Source organism: Anarrhichthys ocellatus, unplaced genomic scaffold (genome assembly GCF_004355925.1).
Source record: "Anarrhichthys ocellatus isolate YVR2014 unplaced genomic scaffold, GSC_Weel_1.0 scaffold13, whole genome shotgun sequence".
NCBI classification, from domain to species: Eukaryota; Metazoa; Chordata; class Actinopteri; order Perciformes; family Anarhichadidae; genus Anarrhichthys; species Anarrhichthys ocellatus.
Window position 1 is genome coordinate 2,141,306 of NW_022280043.1, and position 19,474 is coordinate 2,160,779.

At 43.6% G+C, this 19,474-nt stretch overlaps 2 protein-coding genes across 3 annotated transcripts in view; one reads left to right on the forward strand and one right to left on the reverse strand.

Annotated features, from left to right (window-relative positions):
- The first annotated feature begins 15 nt into the window (after positions 1-15).
- Positions 16-4,410, forward strand: cpvl (carboxypeptidase vitellogenic like). Its single transcript, XM_031852984.1, has 13 exons — positions 16-110; positions 236-417; positions 530-651; positions 1,061-1,175; positions 1,298-1,356; positions 1,510-1,589; positions 1,707-1,773; positions 2,053-2,175; positions 2,657-2,788; positions 2,919-3,017; positions 3,160-3,333; positions 3,456-3,638; positions 3,728-4,410. Exons 1-13 carry the CDS (start codon positions 106-108, stop codon positions 3,824-3,826), a joined length of 1,440 nt encoding a protein of 479 aa, XP_031708844.1. The 5' UTR covers positions 16-105; the 3' UTR covers positions 3,827-4,410.
- Positions 4,411-4,893: 483 nt separating this feature from the next.
- creb5b (cAMP responsive element binding protein 5b) overlaps positions 4,894-19,474 on the reverse strand; it is a 37,682-nt gene continuing 23,101 nt past the window's right edge. For both annotated transcript variants that reach the window (XM_031852983.1, XM_031852982.1), the window contains exons 8-11: positions 10,879-11,202; positions 9,336-9,563; positions 8,770-8,878; positions 4,894-7,760 (exon numbers count right to left, since the gene is read on the reverse strand). In XM_031852983.1, the coding sequence (XP_031708843.1) occupies positions 7,606-7,760; positions 8,770-8,878; positions 9,336-9,563; positions 10,879-11,202 (816 nt within the window). In that variant the 3' untranslated portion in view covers positions 4,894-7,605. The remainder of the gene's footprint in view (positions 7,761-8,769; positions 8,879-9,335; positions 9,564-10,878; positions 11,203-19,474) is intronic.

The window sequence follows — 19,474 nt, forward strand, 5'->3', positions numbered from 1 at the left end:
CCCAGAGCTGGTCATGTGACTCAGTCCACCCTGCTGCTGACATAATGAAAGACGTCGCTCTGACTAACAGCTGATATCGATCCAGTTATAGAAACGACCGTTAAAATGAGGTAAGTTTAACAAATATAAAGTGTGTTTTTGTGGTCAGGACTGTTTTGGAATGTGACTCGCAGCGTTGGAGCTTCACACGTGACTGCCCTGGCCTGTATTCTGATATGCATTGTTGTAAACGCAGGCTGTGGATGGAAACTCTGGGCTTCCTCTTTCTCTGGGCCTGTCTGGACTCGGCACACTCACGGAGCTGCTCGTCCTCTTTTTTCTGCCGAAAATCTCACCGTGTCAGCGGCCTGAATGGAGTCGATCCCGGGTCCCCTCTCTTCCTCACTCCGTACCTGGAGAAGGGCGCCATAGATGAAGGTATAAGTGCACCCACACTACTATACGGCCGTACTGCATAGCAAGAGTCATGGTTATAGTTTCATTATGATTAGCTGCACATTGCAGACATCTTGTATTTTTTTTGATCCAGCCAGGAAACTGAGTCTGGTTGGAGATCTGCCAGGTGCCAATGTCAAGAGTTATGCTGGGTACCTCACGGTCAACAAGAAATACAACAGCAACCTCTTCTTTTGGTTCTTCCCTGCACTGATGGTAAGCTCAGATTATTCATTTACAGCAGAGGCTTTCCAAACTACACCGCTACATTACTGTCAGTGCTGCAGTTTTGGGACAATATCACGAGGAGGACAAAGCAGACATCTTGAGATAAAGAGTCATTCTTGTCCTTAGTTCCTTTGGAACTCAACTTTATATGTATTTCTTACTGTGTCTCTCAGTCAACCTATGATAAGGAATTGCAGTTCATTTAGTCGGCAGCAGTGTGGGAATGAGAACTTTGTTTTGTGTTAAAAGTCACTTTTTCTTTTTTTTTTTATTGTTGGTCACATGTCTACAGTGTGATGAACCTAAACCTGACCCCATTGTAAAATATGAATCTGAAGTCACCACTGGGTGGTGCTGAGATCTTAACTTTCCTGTGTTATGCCCTGATGTGTGACAGGCAAAGCAAGATAAAGCTCCGGTCCTGCTCTGGCTGCAAGGCGGGCCCGGTGGAACCTCCATGTTCGGTCTCTTTGTGGAACACGGACCATATGTGGTGTATAAGAACCTGACTGGTAAGAACTGATCTGTCACTACATTACCATGTCATAAACATACACGGAATTCTTCTTTAACCTAATACACTTGAGCCCTGAGTCTGTGTTGGAGCATTGTTTACTGTTTTGTGTCTTTGCAGTTGGTTTGAGGGATTACGCTTGGACATCGAGATACTCCGTTTTGTACATCGACAATCCGGTACGTATTAGTTATTCATCCTCAGACAAAAAAGCCACAAACTAATAACATGAAGCGTACATTTCATTCAAGGTTTCTCAGCTCATCTGACCTTTTTTATTAAATGTGCGTTAATATTTTCAAGTCTTTGAGGAAGAGTATTTGTTTCTCTAGGTTGGAACAGGTTTCAGCTTCACTAATGATGACAAAGGTTTTGCTCAAAACCAGGATGACGTTGGCAGAGATCTGTACAGGTAAATCAAATGCCATCCAACTCAAACATAGTGTTCTTGTCACTTGATCTATAAATCTGTTTGATTACTAATTTATTTTTATTCCCATCTCTTCCTTTTTTTTTTTTTTTTTTAAAGTGCTTTAACACAGTTCTTCCAGATGTTTCCTGAGTATCAGTCCAATGAGTTCTATGCTACTGGAGAGGTATGTTCTTTTCTGTTGAAGTTTTGCAAATTCATCGAGTCTAAACGTGTAGTAGTGGGGTTACACAAGTGGCTTTTTAACTTGTACACATCATACGTTAGTAGGAATTTCTACTCATTAGAGAAAATCCTATAGAACACATTTTGGATAAGTTAGCAGTTTGCCTTAAACTATCACCGCAACAAGAACATCTGTCTCTGACAACAACAACCAAAAAAACCATTCTACATATTTAAAATATGGTCCTGATCTGTGTAAACCTTCTCCGTCCCCGTGCAGTCTTATGCAGGGAAGTATGTTCCTGCCATCTCTTACTACATCCATAAAAACAACCCCACTGCCAAAGTGAAAATAAACTTCGTGGGGATGGCCATTGGTGACGGGCTCTGTGATCCAGAACTGGTGTGTATCTGACCCAAGTGTTGTCTTCTGATGGTCTTCAAACCTCCGTACACCCACAATCTGGTGGATTAGACCTCTGCTCGTGTTGAAGGTGGGCCGGAGCTTTGATGGGAATGTATTGGGTTACAAATCTTCATCTACCAATAAGAATGATAAAGGTGTCGTTTCTCCCGACCTGACAAAGCTAACAGAAGACTCAAAGATGTCACTCATTAGTTCTTACACGCAGTCATAAGACGAGGTCTATTCAGCCAGATTAACTAAAAAAACCACCTGTGTGGGTATTCAGAGGCTTTTAACTTCATCATATTGACTAATTAATGTCCCATGTCTTGTGAACGTTAGTTAATTACGCTCTCGCTCTCTCTTTCTTTAGCTGGTCCCCGTCAGCTGTTATAGTATTAGTGGTCTACGTCTCAGTCCTGTCCATGTGAAAATGAGTTGAGTAGAGTACTTCAAAGCTTTTTCTTTTCCATCTCAGATGCTGGGTGGTTATGGTGAGTTCATGTACCAAACAGGCATGATAGACGAATCCCAAAGACAGTATGTCGTCCAGCAGACAGACTTAGGGGTAAAACTCATCCAGCAGCAGAAGTGGGTGGAGGCTTTTCAGGTAAGAGGTGCCTCTTGATTTGGTCAGAACACATTTGTCTTTAGTTGTCTAGATTTGCATTATGTTCTTATTGTTCAATGATTTCCGTTTTTTACATTCAGCTGACCGTGTTGTTACCGTCTGACTTCAGGTTTTTGACAGCTTGCTGAATGGTGACGTGGATCCCTATCCCTCCTTCTTCCAAAACGCTACCGGCTGCACTAACTACTACAACTACATGACCTGTCAGGTGCGTAGAAACACCAGCCTCAAAGCTGCCTGTGTGACCTCTTGGAGCAAACATTTGAAAACTTCATATACAAACACACTACTTATTAGTTGAAACGGGTCTTTGCACAACCCACTACATTTTGTTCTGTGTGGCACAACAGGAGCCGGAGGACCAGGAGTACTTCTCCCAGTTTGTGACTCTGCCAGCGGTGCGACGTGCCATCCATGTGGGGAACCTGACATTCCATGATGGCTCAGAGGTGGAGAAACACCTTGTGCAGGATGTCATGAAGAGCATCAAGCCGTGGCTGGGGGTGCTGATGGATAACTATAGGGTGAGGGTTTTGGGATTATCCACTGTGTTTTGTCTGTGCAACAGTGGGACGATGCTTAGAAAGTCACCTCAATCCCTCTCTAACAGTCTTTTCCTGTTTGCTCCATTTCTACGTACACCCAGGTGTTAATCTACAGTGGTCAGCTGGATGTAATTGTCGCAGCGCCACTGACCGAGAGGTTCCTGCCTACTGTCAACTGGAGAGGGGCGGCTGAGTACAAAACAGCACCTCGTTTCCACTGGAAGGTTCAGCCCAGCGACACGGAGGTGGCTGGTTACGTGAGACAAGTGGGAGAGTTTTACCAGGTGGGTTGTTAACGGTTGTAAAAACAAGGTGAAAATGTACTCTGGGGACTAATGTTTTATATTCTGTGATCTGTCTTCTTGTCACGCAGGTCATCATCCGAGGAGGAGGACACATTCTGCCTTACGACCAGCCGGCGAGGTCCTTCGACATGATTGACAGATTCCTTTCAACACGGGGCTGGATATGAAGTGTTTTGGTCCTAAATCAGCTGATCAAACCACCTCCACTTTAAAAGATCATATATTAGATTATTGATTTTAAAGACTGTCTATTGTCTCAGCCAATGCAAATCAGCACTTTGTTGAATTTTTAAACATTTATTTTTATTAGTTTTAGCAGGTTACATTCGGTGTGGGACTTTGGTCTGCTCTCCGATACAAATTGAAAAAGTTGTCTTAAAGTGGAGCCAGGTCCCCACAGGCCCCCGCATCTTTACATCGTAGAAATTAACTGTATGAGGAAAATATAGTCTTCATTCAATCAGAACTTGCTTGATGATGAAATATAAAGGAAACACCTTGAAACTACAGCTGAATTGTTTTTAAATAAAAGTTATTTTTTACTAAAGCTGAGTGTCTTAATGATCAGAGAAGACCAATGAGTTTTGCAGTGTTTTTGTGATTGACATCTGTTGCAGATTGGGCATTGTTGGATGGGATTTGTCCCTTCAAGTACTGTTTGGTTGGGCTAGAAAATGTCCACCAGGGGTCACTGTGCCTAAATACATTTCATTGGAAAGTCAGAAATAAAACTAGTATTTCTCTAAACTTCTGTGGGCGTTCAATGTATTTTTTAAAAAGTTGATACAATTTAATTTCTCATTAGCTGAACTAAAGTCCTAAAAAATACTAAATTAATCTCTGAAGAATAGGGGCCACTTTGCATGTTGCAACAATACACAATGCTTGTTGATTTCATTATGTTTGGCTATTGTAGTGGTTTCAAAATGTATTTGATTTGCTGCAGTATTGAGTAGTTTAAGTTGGTTATTTTTTTTGACAAAGATGTTTCTGTGTACTGAAGTTACCTGCCAAGTTGTTTCAGGCAACTATCAAGATGTCTAGACAGTTTAATAATGAATGAGTATTCTAAACCTTTAAAGCACCTAACTATTTAATGAGCAGTTACGTCTCAAGGACACGCATCGGGGGGAAAACTGTTGATCGGTTGATGTTAGTTTTCGTATCGTTTGATGTCAATGTTTTCTTCCAATGTTATCCTCATATTCAATCCATCTCTCTTAAGTTCATATTTTTCAGTCTGGTTATCTGCACAGAAAATATTTGTGTCACTAGATTTCAAGTACAAGTAGTAGTGACATCAAATCACGTCAGTTAATTGTTACAGAACAAGTGCTTTATTTTCATACCGTAATGTAACTGCAGTGATACTTCAACATCTGTACAAATGCAAAACAAAATTGAGACAATGTCATTACAGACACACAAAATGTACAAAGTTATGCAGGCCAGAATGGATTCATCAGTTCATTACATATAAACAATGTATTTAAGCGCTGAAATGAGCCTCGACGTACAACAAAAGGCAACAAGTGCTATGCAAACATTATTTACAAACATGTACCACACATTTACTCCCTTCAATAAGAAAGGTGGTTTCATCACATGTACAAGATTACAGAAATTAATGAAATTATGTACAATATTTATAGTTTTAGATTTAAAATAATACATTTATAACATCATTAATACATAGGAATTGTTCTGGATCTCACAAATCCACAGAGACGCACTCACACTGCACTCTGTCCTTTTTTTGTCTTCCTCCGCAGTAACAAAGGTTTTTTTCTGAACCTGGACCCGCTGTCAAAAATTTAACTAGAGACTCTCATATCTAACTCTAAAATAGCAACATCCTCCGAATGATTCCAGTTGAAAGTTTTTTGAGGTCATTACCATCATTTTTACATGTGAGAGGTTAATTTGGAATGATCTAATATACGGTTTAAAAAACAACTTAAAATAAGGCAAGCTTCAGTTCAAAGGGTTGGTACGACAAAGCCCTTTTTAAGAGAATCAACTTCTCTCATTGACACATACATCAAACTGCATACACTGACTGATGACAAAAACAGTCCAAATGCATCAACAAAACTTGAATGTAACCCCTTATGAGAATAAAGATTCACATCCTTCATCTCTATTTTTCCAGAATAAAACGGTCTCAAACATAACCGTGCAGGTTCTTTACAATATGAGCTCTAGGTTCCCTTCCTTTATCTACAGACATGATGCATGCCAGGCACAGTCTCTCTATAAAGCCAAACACAGTTAAGTTTCTCGCTGGTGTGTGAAAAAGGGGGGGGGGGAAATCACTGAGAATTACTCGGACCTTAATATGGCTATTCTACCCTCTGGCATGACAGAGGACAAAGTGCATAGACAGCTCTGCGATCGCTCCACCTGTCAGTGGAATGTATTTCATCCATCCTACTGTAAAACACAGTGCATTGTGGTCATCATGCTAATGAGTCGACATTCCTGGTCATAGGAAAGAGAGAAAGAGGAGTTGTGGTGAACATGAGAAGGCGTGAAGTTTCAAGGCTGCAAGATAGATTTAAAAAAAGGTATTATTAATACATCCGTCGCCCTGCAGAGGAGGCCTGAGAAAGAGAGGAAGAGAAATTGATGAAGATGTCAGAGGTTAAATGGGAAGCGGGTACTTTTTCTCCTTTGTCAGCTGGTTGTGGGCTTACCTACATCCATGACAAAACCAATAACAGAGGAAACTCATTAATAAAACACAGAGAATAAAAAAGGGTTTGATTGTTTGAAGAGAACGATTTGCTGTCTACAGAAAGCCAACAAAAGATTTTAAGAACGATTCAGGCACATTGTGACATTTTGAAAAGCACAAGCATAAACTGCTCCTCTTTAGAAACCGTAAAACACTGAACCAGTTGTGGGATGCCAGTCAGAAATAAAAAATCATGCGCACAGTCACTTTCTCCCACACTTTTTTTTTGTTTTTCTTTCTTTACACACCTGCTGAACTTTGTTCTGCAGAGGAAAGAAGGCAAAACACAATAAACATAAACTAACTTGCATACTCGAAAACGATGGAGCCTAGAATCCAGATGCACAAACACACAAGAAGAGGCCTCAATAATTAAAGCTTCAGTTGGTCCTGGAGAGCGGAGGAGTTTGTTTCAGCTGCCTCACTGGTATCACAGTGTGCAGTTCTGTAGCTGTAACAGCATCGTATGTCCTTGGGACCAGAGTGGCTTGGCCATGCTGATCAGAATGTGGACATACAGTAGAGAAGGTGATCAATACTGCAATGTATTGCTTCCAATTGATCATGTTTTCGCTGTCATGCTGTATTTCATGACACTCGGTAAGAATACCGCTGACAGGGAAAAGGTTAACAGTCATATTCATTTCTAGGAAAGAAAAGGATCATTACACCTGCTTGCATATTCCTGTCTTCAAGACATCATAGGGACAGTTTGACTTGGCTTAAAGGCAGCAACTTCCCACTCACATAGTGTCTGTTGCATACACTCAACATACTGTCCGTAAGTGATATTCAGAGAATACATTGACTCATTGTTCAGTCCATAAGGAGTACAGAGATGTCAGGTCTGCTAATAGGGATGACAGTCTGAGGCTTATGTCGCTGTCCCCTGGTTCCATGACCACCATGGTCCTTTTTGTACCATTAAACAATAGAAAAAGTCACTTAAATGCTGCATGAGATTAGCAAAACTGCCTTTTTGCTAAAAGCATAAAAACAGGTAAAAACTAAAAAAGAGGCAACAAACTAAAGAACATTTATGGGTTAATAGGGTTGGTCTATAAAAATACATACTGTAGCTACTGTATAAAGAACAGCCTCACAGGCCTTTGAGGTTTTTCTTGATGGAGGGAACGAGGGAGGTCAGCTTGTGCAGCTGGCAACCCTCAGAAAGCAAGGTCGGGGGGGGGGGTATAGTCTCTCTTGTCCCTAGTGAATGGGGTTAATGTCTGTGCGGTGATTGGTTTGCCCGTGCACACTGCTGCCCCCTACAGTTGTGGTGGAGGTGGTGATGGTGTTGTGCTGGATGACCTGCTGCTGGGAGCACTCTGGCGCTGGACTGCCCGCCTGACTGCTTTCTGGACCTGAGGAGACAGTAGAGACATCAGTGAGGATGGACAACATGTGCGTAGATTAGTGTAAGTACTGTGACCTTCATGCTTCTCCACAGAGGCTTCACAATATAATATGACAGGAAAACAAATGATAATGAATGATATCAAAATAAACACAGACCACATTATTGTAAAAAAAACAACCAGCTTTATTAGCAGAAACAGATAAATGTCAACATATGACACATTATATTCACACCTAAAGTCTCACCTGTCATCCCAAAATAGACGATAAATGGAAAGCACAAAAATGGTAAAGTGACTCCATAAACAAGCCTGATGAAGTTCGGACACATTGAAGGTGACATCTGTACACGAGCTAGACTCATCGATGAAAGTCTCTCCCAGCCCAGTCTGGGAGTTGGCTCTCTTCTGTATAAAAGAACCATTCAGCCAGGGGGGATGTGAGCCTTATTTTCCTGCAGTAAAGTCACATAGGGAGGTGCCTTATCCTAATTACATGGAAATGTAACTTGTATCCGTATCAAAGGGTGGGGCTCTGATGTCATGCGCGGCTGAGCCGAGGCACAGTCCGGTAATCAGTGAGCATCTTGGGGCATCCATGAGAGTTTGGATGCCAATGTGCGGCCTGTGACGTCTTTCTCACATTGACTCTCGGCTGCCTCTGTACGGAGGTGCTGTTGGATGGAAAAAACGGGCTCATACGGGATTCAGACTACCAACTCCCAGTCCAGGCTGGCTACCAGAGTGTGCAACACCCATATGTGAAAGGAAGAGTCCTGCCATGAGCGTGGGAACTGGATAGCAGCACATAGGAGCGAAGAGTCTTGGCAGTCACTGTGTGTCCATCACACTTCAGTCTGTAGAGTTTAAATCTTTCCTCTGGCAAGACAATTAACATTTCCCCGCAGTGCTATCTGCACTGTATGGCTATGGCACACAGATGAAGGTGTGTTTTTGCTCAAATTCCCAAGTGTGTGTGTGTGTGTGTGTCTGTGTCTATGTCTGAGCTACTCACTGAGGTAACCTTGGGACTCTTTCTGCATAGTGGTGATGGGACAGTCCTTGTGTGTGAGGAGAAGCTGCTTGAGTTGGGTCACCTCGTTCTTGAGCATGGTCACTTCATTCTGAAAACACAGAAGAATTTTAAGTCCATCATCCAGGGAATCAACAATTTAAGCAGGCTACGTTATTATCCTTAAACACTTGTATGGAAAACAAACAGTGTATAACTTCAATGTTAATTTATAACTTGCATTCGGCTTAAGAATCTCAATATATAACTGCAATTTGGTTACAAATTTTGGAGTTTGAAAGATGTTTACCAGACAGGGATGGTCTAACAAAAGATTCAGTGGCATTATGGGGATCAGGATCTTTTCTTTTTGGAGCTCTGCAGCTTTGATTTTTTACCAACTGACTGATTGTAAGTGTTGGACATTTACACATTCTCACACCAATCCAACTTATTGCCATCATCGCTGGTCCAAAACGGGACAACAAACGTTAAGTTCTTGCTGAGGAGCTGTGTCAAAAATACATGCTGACTGTTGCAGTTTTCAACACCTGAAGTTCATAGTGTACCTGAAGCTGCATGTTGGTCTGAGTGAGCTCTTCTGCCTTCTTCTCTAATGAAACCACCCACACTTTTCTCTTCTGTCTGCATCTTGTTGCTGCCGCTCTGTTCCTTTCCAGAAACTTCCGCCGACGTTCATCCGGATCTTCGTCCACTACTCGTCGGCGCCGTCCACCGCTGGGTGGTGGAGACTGCAGTGTCTGCGTGGGGTGCATCTGCTGGGTTGCAGGCGACATCTAAAACATGGGGAGAAAGGTATCAGCTCTCTGATGAGACCGTGTCTGTCTGTCTGTCTGTCACCATCCAACCAGACATGTAACCATTCTGACACACCTGGAAAACAGCCACCTGTCTGCTATCAATGCTCTTGCTTCCCTCAAAGCCTCTAAACAAGCATCTATACACTACCTGCTGCAGCTATTCCCAGTCTGGCAACTTCCCCAAAAACAACATCTGGTTGTGCCACGTGCCCTGTGAGCTGGGCTGTGGGCGTCAGGGTGACAGAGTGAGTGAGTGAGTGACTGGGCTGATTCACCAGCCTGCCCACCTTGTTAAAGAGGTGTCAGGAGGCAGTTTTCCACCGCCCACTTCCACTCAGACTAACACCACCAGACACAGTCAAAAGACTCATTTCTAAAAACATACATACACTGACAGATCTTGACATATACTTGGCAAGGTCAAGTGTTTTCAGTCTTCAGATCATTACCATTTTTATGAGAACCATGGAAAATACAAGCTGCTTTAATGGCCTCTGTGCATACAGGGAAGTGTTGTTTCAATGCCTTAATGATACATTTGGAACATACAGTGAATTGCATTTCTTGATGTCGGACTGTCCTTCATCCAAAATGCTTGGCACTGCAGAGGCTGTTAGACAATGCAACAGACAAAGTGTCTTACATCATGTTATTTTTTAAGCTGTGAGCAATATTTTTAGACTTTGAATTAGAACTAAACCAAATGTAGTCACGGCTAAGATGTTCCAGGACTATTAGCCAAGGCCGTCTGGTCATCATCAGGACCAGCATTTATAAAACTTCTTCAGCACCTGGAGAATGTTGTGGCCACATAATTGCAGCTTGGCAGTGCAGGATGGCATGGCCCTTAGTTTTCAAAAGACAGTACTGAGCATCCATTATAATGGCTACTTTATGGCCTCTTCTTGACCCTTTCCCTTCATGGCAGGCGTCCGATACTGACCTGAAGCTGACCAACCTCAAAAGAAAACAAATACCTTTGAGGTGGTTGCCAAGAAACTACTACTTGTCAGGGAAAATGTGTTGATCCATTGACTTACAGCACATTTTAAGCTTGATTTCAGCTATACTGTACTGCTATATATCACTAAATCACTAAAAGAAAACTGCTTGAAGGGTTAGTAAAGTGCTACCTTGTTTTTAGTCATGATACAGATATATGATATACAGTGGCTTCTAGCAGCATGAGAGGCATTAATGTGCAGTGTAGTAAATGTGTTATTGAACGTGTGGCTCTGCCTTTGGCTTGTCTAAAAGCTTCGTCTCTCCCGGGAATATGTGCTTTGCTTACATGTGAAGCAGAGTGCATTGGAGGGTGCGGTGAGGTCTGGTGTGGGTGCCCGGGATGGAGGTGGGGATTGTGGGAGTTGTGATGGGGGTTGTGTCCCTGCGGGTGGTGGTGTCCACCCTGGCCGTGGCTCTGGCTGTGGTGGTGGTGACCGTGGTGCTGGTACGCGTGGGGAGGGGCTTGCAGGTGCTGGTGCGGGTGTGAGTGCATGTGATGGTGGGCGCCTTGCTCCTGCCGCGATGACATCATCTCCATCATGTGGCCCATGGAGTTCATGTTGCCGTTGACGATGGTACCCGGATGGTGTGAAAGTGCAGCCTTCAGCCTCTGAGTAGACAAAGTGGACACCAAACACAATGTTTAACATCATTTTCCGTTAAAAATATCTTTTTAAAGTTGGTACATGCTGTCATCAGTGTGCTGATTATCAACAGTTACAGAGCGGGTTTATGAGCTGGCTAGGAGATGATGAATGGCTCCATAAATCCATATGTCAAGAGAACAAATCAAAGCCACTTAGGCTGTCCTCTGTCTCTCCTTCAGTCTTGTCCTTCTCCCACTTTACCTTCCGTGATTGCCATCCCACTAGTCCCTCCTCCTCATATTTCTAACAGCCTCTCCCTTCTCTATGCATGTGTGTGTGCGTGTCAGGATGTCTAAGTGCCTGTGAGATGAGCTTGCTGGCAAGGTGTGAGCCTCAGACTGCTACCTTGCTGTTGACCCAGCAGGAGGTTTGTTGCTTTAACCGTGTGGTCTACTTAGCCATGACTGGACCGGTGTCTCATGAGCGGCCTGGGAGAGAGAGGAGAGAGAGAGGCTCTCTAAAGGTACGCTTGTGTTCCCAGTGTTTACTGAATGCACCTCTCCTTGAGAGTCTGTTTTTCTGGGCATCACATAAAGACAAACGCAAGACCAGAATATTTTTTCAACCCAAATATACAAGTGCCAAAGTATGTCATCAGGCTTCATCTGTTGTACACAAACCTAGACAAGTAAAAAGAAAACTCCATGTCTGAACCATTTCATGACTTATTTACATTTTAACCTCTTCCGGAATGTTGAGACAGTTGAAGTTTGATCAATGCCAAGTGCACTGCTGGCGTGAATAAATTATTTAATAAACCTAAATAAATGCTTAGGTCCATTCTTATATCCTGTCTACAATTAGTACATTTGTCACTTTTAGTAAAATGTTAAGAACAAAACTGAAAACAAAGGCATTCATTTAAAGGCTACTATTGTGAATTCCACAAAGTTTTCTATTCTCTTTCCCAGTGCACTCTTTCCTCTCTCGTCTCCCTTCCCCCTTCTCCCAGCTGCTGTCAGTGAGTCCATGCTGTGTCCAGAGCTCCATATCTTTTAACAACCTTCACATTCATGATTCCCATAGGGAATGGCATCCAGCTGGTGTGGATCACAACGCCAAGACACGATCAGAGCACAACATCAGCCCTCCACTCCTCTCTCACACTGTTCATGAGTGGAAAGCTTTTTACCATGTAGGGAGGAGACACAGTCAAATAAATCACTTTAGAAGTGAGGCAGCCATAAAAGTGCATACCCTCCTGGTTTGTATTATATTTACATATTGCATATATGTGTTTGTGAAAGGATTTATTTAGTAGTCCAGTTGTCTTTACTCGGCTTTCCATGCACAGCTTGTGTAATATAACAGCACATGAAACCAGCACAGTTAAAGTGAGACCTTGCCATGCCTGTTTTTTGAGTGTAATTTCTGCTTGTCAAACCAAGGGATGCCTGACAACACCACAGCAAAACAACACCACATCATCATGATAAGGATTTCATCTGTTGTCCCTCATTATTAATGTTATTCTAAATTTTCCCTTTTAATGTTGAAATACATCTGATTGCACCCTAACCCTTCACCACAGCCTCAGCAGCACAACCCTCAGGGGCCACAACCCTCCTTCTTTGCAACGGGTGAGACAGGGGTTAAAATACCACAGAGTGTACACCAACACACAGCGGGGGGCCACAAGCCTGCAGCTGTCTCCACAGCATCACAGATATACTGAGACTCGTTGAGGGTAACAAGTGGCAGCGAGTGAGTCTGACTTACTGTAATACATTGTTACTATCAACAGTATTAGTTATGTTTTTGTAGCGGATTTTTTTCAGTGTAAACATGCAGAAATAACAGCTAGTTGACATAAAACTTAAACAGAAAATGGATTTAAACAAGCTTACAGATATCAATCAGAGTCACCAGTGTCGACAAGGACATCTTCCATGTATCACAGGATGAATTCTGAAGCTGACAGCCCACACTAAACAACTTCCCTTCAGCCTTCAGCCTGTCAGTCAGCATCAGAGAGGTGAGGCCCTCCCCTCTTGTGAAAGAAAAAACAACAACAAGAGTTTGACAATCTCCTGCCACTTAGTCACAGAGCAGGCAATCACCTGAATGGACAGAAGCCAAAAGAATCTGCTGGCTGCCGGTTTACCTCTCTACTGTGTTTTTGAGGTAAAGTAGTTGGTGTGAAGGTAAGATGCTCATCCACAGCTGCCTGACTCTCTGTCAACCAGGCTCCAGCAGACAGAGAGGGTAAAAGGGAGGTGAAGGGGGGCAGTGAGAGAGAGAGACCAGGGGTGGGGGGAGATTAGATGGCTTCTCGTGTCTCCTCCCCACACACATCAGCCCAAGACAGCTAGTGCTCATTTATCAGTGTCTCTGAGAGCTGTCCAGCTGGCAGTGCAGCGCTATCTGTTTATTAATTGAATTAGCCTGCATCTGAAGAGGCCCAAGAGTGTCAGGGTACAGAGGCAGGTCAAAGAGCGGAGGGGCCTCTCCAAACGCTGTAGTGGGGATGGTCACAAGCCGGATTAAGACAAAACACAAAAGAAAAGGACCATGCATGATAAGAAACAAAGGAACGTGTAGCAAGAGAAGACAATAGATTACTTAAATAAATAGTATTACAGTAACACACTCAAAACATAACAGTATGGTCAAAAGAGAAAACCCTTACCGTGATGTAAACTTATTCCTGAGGCTATCTCTGCACAAGTGCCTGCTACTGCTCCATCTGAAGTTGAGACTCCAGCCCAGTTAAACCCACCTCTGCCAAAACTTAAGTCTTTGTATCCAGAACCACAGTGACGCAACTATGGGACGTTAGCAGAGCGATGATGAGCAGGCTGTGATTCTTAAACACCTTCATCAGCTCCCTAATGACTGTCTAACACATGGTTGCATTTCCCCAGACTGCACTAAGCACAATAACTTAACCACCACGTTCATTTTACTCTAATAACACACACACACACATACATATACATTTCTCCTGCAGCAACATGGCCGCTACAGAAAACAGTCATTAAATCAGTGCAGGTGTTAGCCTGTGGTGGCACAGGGCGCTCACAGATGGGATGGCACGCAGTCTGTCCAACCACTGTCTGCCCTGCTGTTGTTGAGAATTGGTAAAACAACACAACAAGAAGATGAGCAGCCCATGACACCATGAAGACATGTCAGCTTCTAGCAGGGCTAATCTATAAACTAGCAGTCTATGTAATCACATGCAGTTGACACATCATTTCATGCATTCTGTAAGTAGTAAGCCTATTGATTTTCCATTGTTAAAACACCATCCCTGGTTCAGCCATCTTTTGCCCAGAGGGGAGGTGTCTCCTCTCAGATCTTTGCCCCCTGACCTCTCCACTCCCTCTCCTTTTTTAGGCTTTTCTCATTTATGTGGTTTCAGGGACACCAGGTGATCACCCATTAATGATATTTATTAATGGCTGCTTCCTCTCTGACACAGGGGGCTTTGAGTGATGTCGCTGTGAGTGCTCTGGGCACATCCTGAGAACACACTCAGGTTGCTCCTCACCAGATGACTTCATATCTATTAACCCTGGGAGGAGGAAGCAAGAGCACAGAGCAGGTACAAAGGGAGGAGACCACACCCACCTCAGGATGGGTAAATCACACCCAGCGAGGTCAGGGTGAGCACTTTTATTCCCCTTAAAAGTGGAGCAGTGTACTATCAGGGGACCTGTGGCGCCGTACAGCAGATTTAACCAGTCTGTGGAGTCATTGTTTAAGTGCAAAAAGATCACAGTTTTAAATGGAGATCTTCAGCTGCACATTAAAGACTCCATGGAGAAAGCTTAAAGCTTCTGTCTGTCTCTGTCAGCCTTTTCTTTTACACTATAACAGCACAGTGATCATGTTTAAAAACACAATATTTCTAATTGCATGATATACAGTATCATAGCTGTAACATTCCTGGCAGTATTTTTCGTGGGCCAAAGCCCCCCTAGCTCTCTAAACCCGACATGGGTTCACCATATGCAGTTGAAAGCAGGAGTTTGGCTCTGCTGCTTTGCCAAGCACTCAGAGGATCTAATTCCATCCTCCTCATCTCCACCACCACCACTACCCACCCGTGCCTGTCTGCAAAACCCACCCTCTGTGCCCTAAAACTCCACGCCCCCATTAGTTCAATTTTATTAGATTTCCCTCTCGCCCAGAGAGGCAGTAACGTGTGCCCCCCCCCCTCTCCCCCTCTCTCTTTTTCTCTCACACACACCTCTTCCCTGTTCCTCCACCCCCTCTTCCTCTGCTTGCCAAGAGCTGGGGACTGTTAAACTGATTTCCTCGGGGAATGGAGAGGCAGACAGTCTGATGGGAGGGCTGTTATGTCGCCCCCTCTCTCCTCTCACGGGTTCTGGGCCAAGCTGATCAGAGCCGGGGCCGAACAAACCGTCCCTGTGGTTCCAGACACAGACGGGGAGATGGAGATAGTCCGGGTGTTCTGCCATGGCCCGACGCTCAGGGGAACCATGGCGGTACGGGCGCAGCAGGACACACACCCACTGAGGAACATGCTCCAAACCATGCACTCATACTCTTGGCAGCTTCTCTCCACCCTGTCAAGTTAATGGATGGGCCTCTGACTCCAGTCTGTATATCCACACTGTTCCCTCTCTTGTAAAGCCCTGCTCTAGTGCAGCCTACATGGTTATCACTACACCCACTGCCACAATCTTGAATACAGAGAATGCCTCAGAGCAAGCCAGACAGACAGAGCATGAATACAATATAAACCCACAACATATGTCTTCATTTGTATAGCATCAAAAGCAACAAGCAAATTATGTGGCACCATGCTAATTCGATCAAACCTCAATTTATGCGTGCTTAAGACAACTGACCTCAAATATTTGTCTATTTTAGCTGAAACAGGACCCTCTCACTATTTATATACATTATACATATTCAAGCTGTTTCAGTTCGACATTTGCATTGGGATCCCACTTTGTTAAGACACCCACAGGCACGAGATTCCAATATGTCAAAATGACAGAGAAGCAAAGAGAAAGGAATATGAAAAATGAATCACCATGAAGAAAACAGAAGTGGGTCTAATGTGTAAAGCATTAACTAGTTAGGAGATGAGGTAGTGAACTAACTGCTCAATATTGACTATTTTATCAGACTGAATATCTCTGACAGACTTTTTCCCCCTCCAGTGTTTGGGAGGTCATTTTGGAATCGCTCACTGCTCCAGGGGGGCTCATGGTGGCTGGACCAGTCCAGTCTGGCCCGTGTGGTTATGGCAGCTGGTTTACCCAAGCTTGGCTCTACCGGAGCCCCGTCCCATTCACGGGCCCTGAACCATGACCAAATGGACTCCACATACACCTCCCATCAGCACAGCTAAAACAACACGCAGTCATCCAAAGACAAACAGATGCGACACTCTGTGCCACAACTGCCCCCCCCCCCCCCCCCCCCCCCCCCCCCCCATGCACACACACGTGTAACTACTCAGGTATAAATGTACCAGTATAGCTTTACAATGTCAACCTTGAACTTTCAGCTGTAGAAGTTTATAGTTTTTATCAAATTTAGAATGACAGAATCTCATTACCTGCAGACGTTCACTCTTTGTTCACATTTCAATACATGTTGAATGTAAATGTTTCAGATCGATGAGTGATGTCGGATACATTTTAAGCTGAATGGCTCAAGGCAGGTCATTTGACCTGGCCTCAAACCCTGTTCCTGTAGGTTATTGCATTACGTTCTATTAAATAATGTGGAAAAATAAATCTTGATAGTCTTTTGCAAATATATCCAGAGTCTAATATTATTCTATTATTCAACTGTGGTTAAACACAACTATGGTTAAACCCATTGTTCATTATAACAACAACCCTATTGGTGAATAACGCCAACAAAACCTGTCAAATGAGAGGCAGACCATCTTGACACAGCATGTTCGTTTACTTCTGATTTACTATTACTACGGTATGTATGCGGTCCACTTGTCTCACTGGCAGCACAGTGAGGCAGTGAGAGAGGGGCCCCTCTCTGGTCTGTGTCCAACACTGATAAACTGGCAGACAAACATTGATCCAGCAGCTCCTCAGCCCTGCACTCCACGCCGCTGAAACCACTCGCCCTCCATAGCAATAGAAAGAGACATCACATGTTTATCAACTACAAAACTGACTTTGCATCCAAGCGCTGACATTGACCGCTTTCTCAATGCAACACTGCATCTCAGCAGATCTTGCCATGCGCTGCGTGTCCTGGTTTGACTGCTGTTTATCGCACACCCACATGTTTACTTAACTAACCACACATATGTACATAACAGCTGCATCAAATACCATCTTCCAACTCAAACTTTATGGTTTGTTTTAGCCCACTTGGTCCACAGATGTGTTTTGACTCCAAGGACAATGATTGCCAGAAAGGATGCCAATGCACTGAAAGCAAGGAATTTGCATACACAATTGTGAGTGTGCACACAAACATATACAGTACACACACATATAGTCTATAGCTCAGTGAAGCAGCCTGCAGATTCAGCTGTGTTCTTAGCTCACCGTCCCTCTCTAATGACCTCATACCCTGACAATGCCACCATTCATACAGATGTTGCTTACAAAACCTGGAGTCAGACTCCTATTGTGTGCACTGCTCCTCCTCACAACAAGAAGTTTAGCCAGAGGTGCTCCCCTACGGTGGAAGGAAATGGATGGAGCACGTAATTGGGTTACCATGTACACTGATAGTTTAACTTCTTACTTCATACTGAGCTAATTGCCCAATCAATCACCGTGTAGCAAAATTGAAAACTGACAAATAATTTTTTCTTGGAATGTCTTCACAGTATATGCATGTAACTTTCGAATTTTTCACTTGTTCGCTCTTTAGGGCAACACTTGAACATTCAGCCTATTAACCTGTAACTATACTTAAACATAAGAACAGTAAGGGTTGTGTAAGTGAAATGTAAAAAGCTACATTAGCGTGCTAGAAACACTTTGATTATTGGTCCTCCTGTGTCCAATGAAATGTTTCTTTAAGAGACGCACTGTTTTTTTCCCTCCTCAAGTAAAAAGGAGTACATTTAGAGCATGCCAAGAATTATGTCATCCACCCATCTAGTGCCAGCTCAACAGCCAAGAGAGCTGCAGTGAAGGAACATATAGTATTGTTTACTTCATAAAAAACTCAGCACCTAGCCTGACGCTCAGTGACAAATGTATTGTCCTTAGTAACAATGTAAACAATAGATAATTGGGAGATAATAAAAAACACATTTTCATACATCAGCCCCAAACTGTTTCAAAGCCCCTCTGTCTGAAATTAGCAGGCAAGCAGGATGTGTGGAAAGCATGGAGCTCATTTAAAAGGGACACAAAAACAATGCAGAATTTGACCACAGACATGAGCTGAGTCCCATAGTGGGCACTCACAGATGTTATTTAGAACCAACTTGATAAGGGCCTGTTTGGGCTTCCCTTGTTATAGATGAGAAATGATAGTGAATCTCTTTCATCACACAAACAAAGGTACCAAACCATCTGAGCAAGGGATGTAGGTATTCAGGGGAGAAAACAATGCACGTATGCACATGAGTGCTGCATGTCCACCAGCATGCATGTGTTATGTGCATGTGTGTACATCTCATTTGATGTTGTTTTTAAGTATACCTGACTGTCAATGAATGTCCAAGTATGTGACACCATGCAAAGGGGATGACACAGAGTTGGAGCAGTCAGTGAGTGTGTGTGTGTGTGTGTGTGTGTGTGTGTGTGTGTGTGTGTGTGTATGTGTGTGAGTGTGTGACTGTTTGCGAGGCCCTGTGGAGAGCTGGCTCTGAGCGTTGACGTAATGCTTTGGCCGGCGTGCTGTGGAACTTGGCCTCCTCTCTGCAGCGCTTCCTCTACGCTGTGAGGGTCAACTATCCCACAACCTCCAGCACACAACACACACCATTCTATTCCCCAGACCACAACAGAGCAGAACACAACCACACCCGGCACCATGAGCACCCAGTCCTTCACAAGAAGAAGAAAAAAACAAAAACACACTTGAACTAAAACTAATAAAACACTCCCAAACAACCAGCTAAAAGCAAAGAGGGGAAAACATACAAATCAGTTACTGCACCATCGGGCTTTGCTGTACCACTTAAACGATGGCACTTCAGGAGAGAATCAGAGATAGAAGGGAACAAAGATGGGCACTGATGCAGATAGAGTCTTTGGCCCAGAGAGCACAAACAGAGAGCTTAGAGCGAGATATGAGTCCCCAAGGGGCCACAGCAGT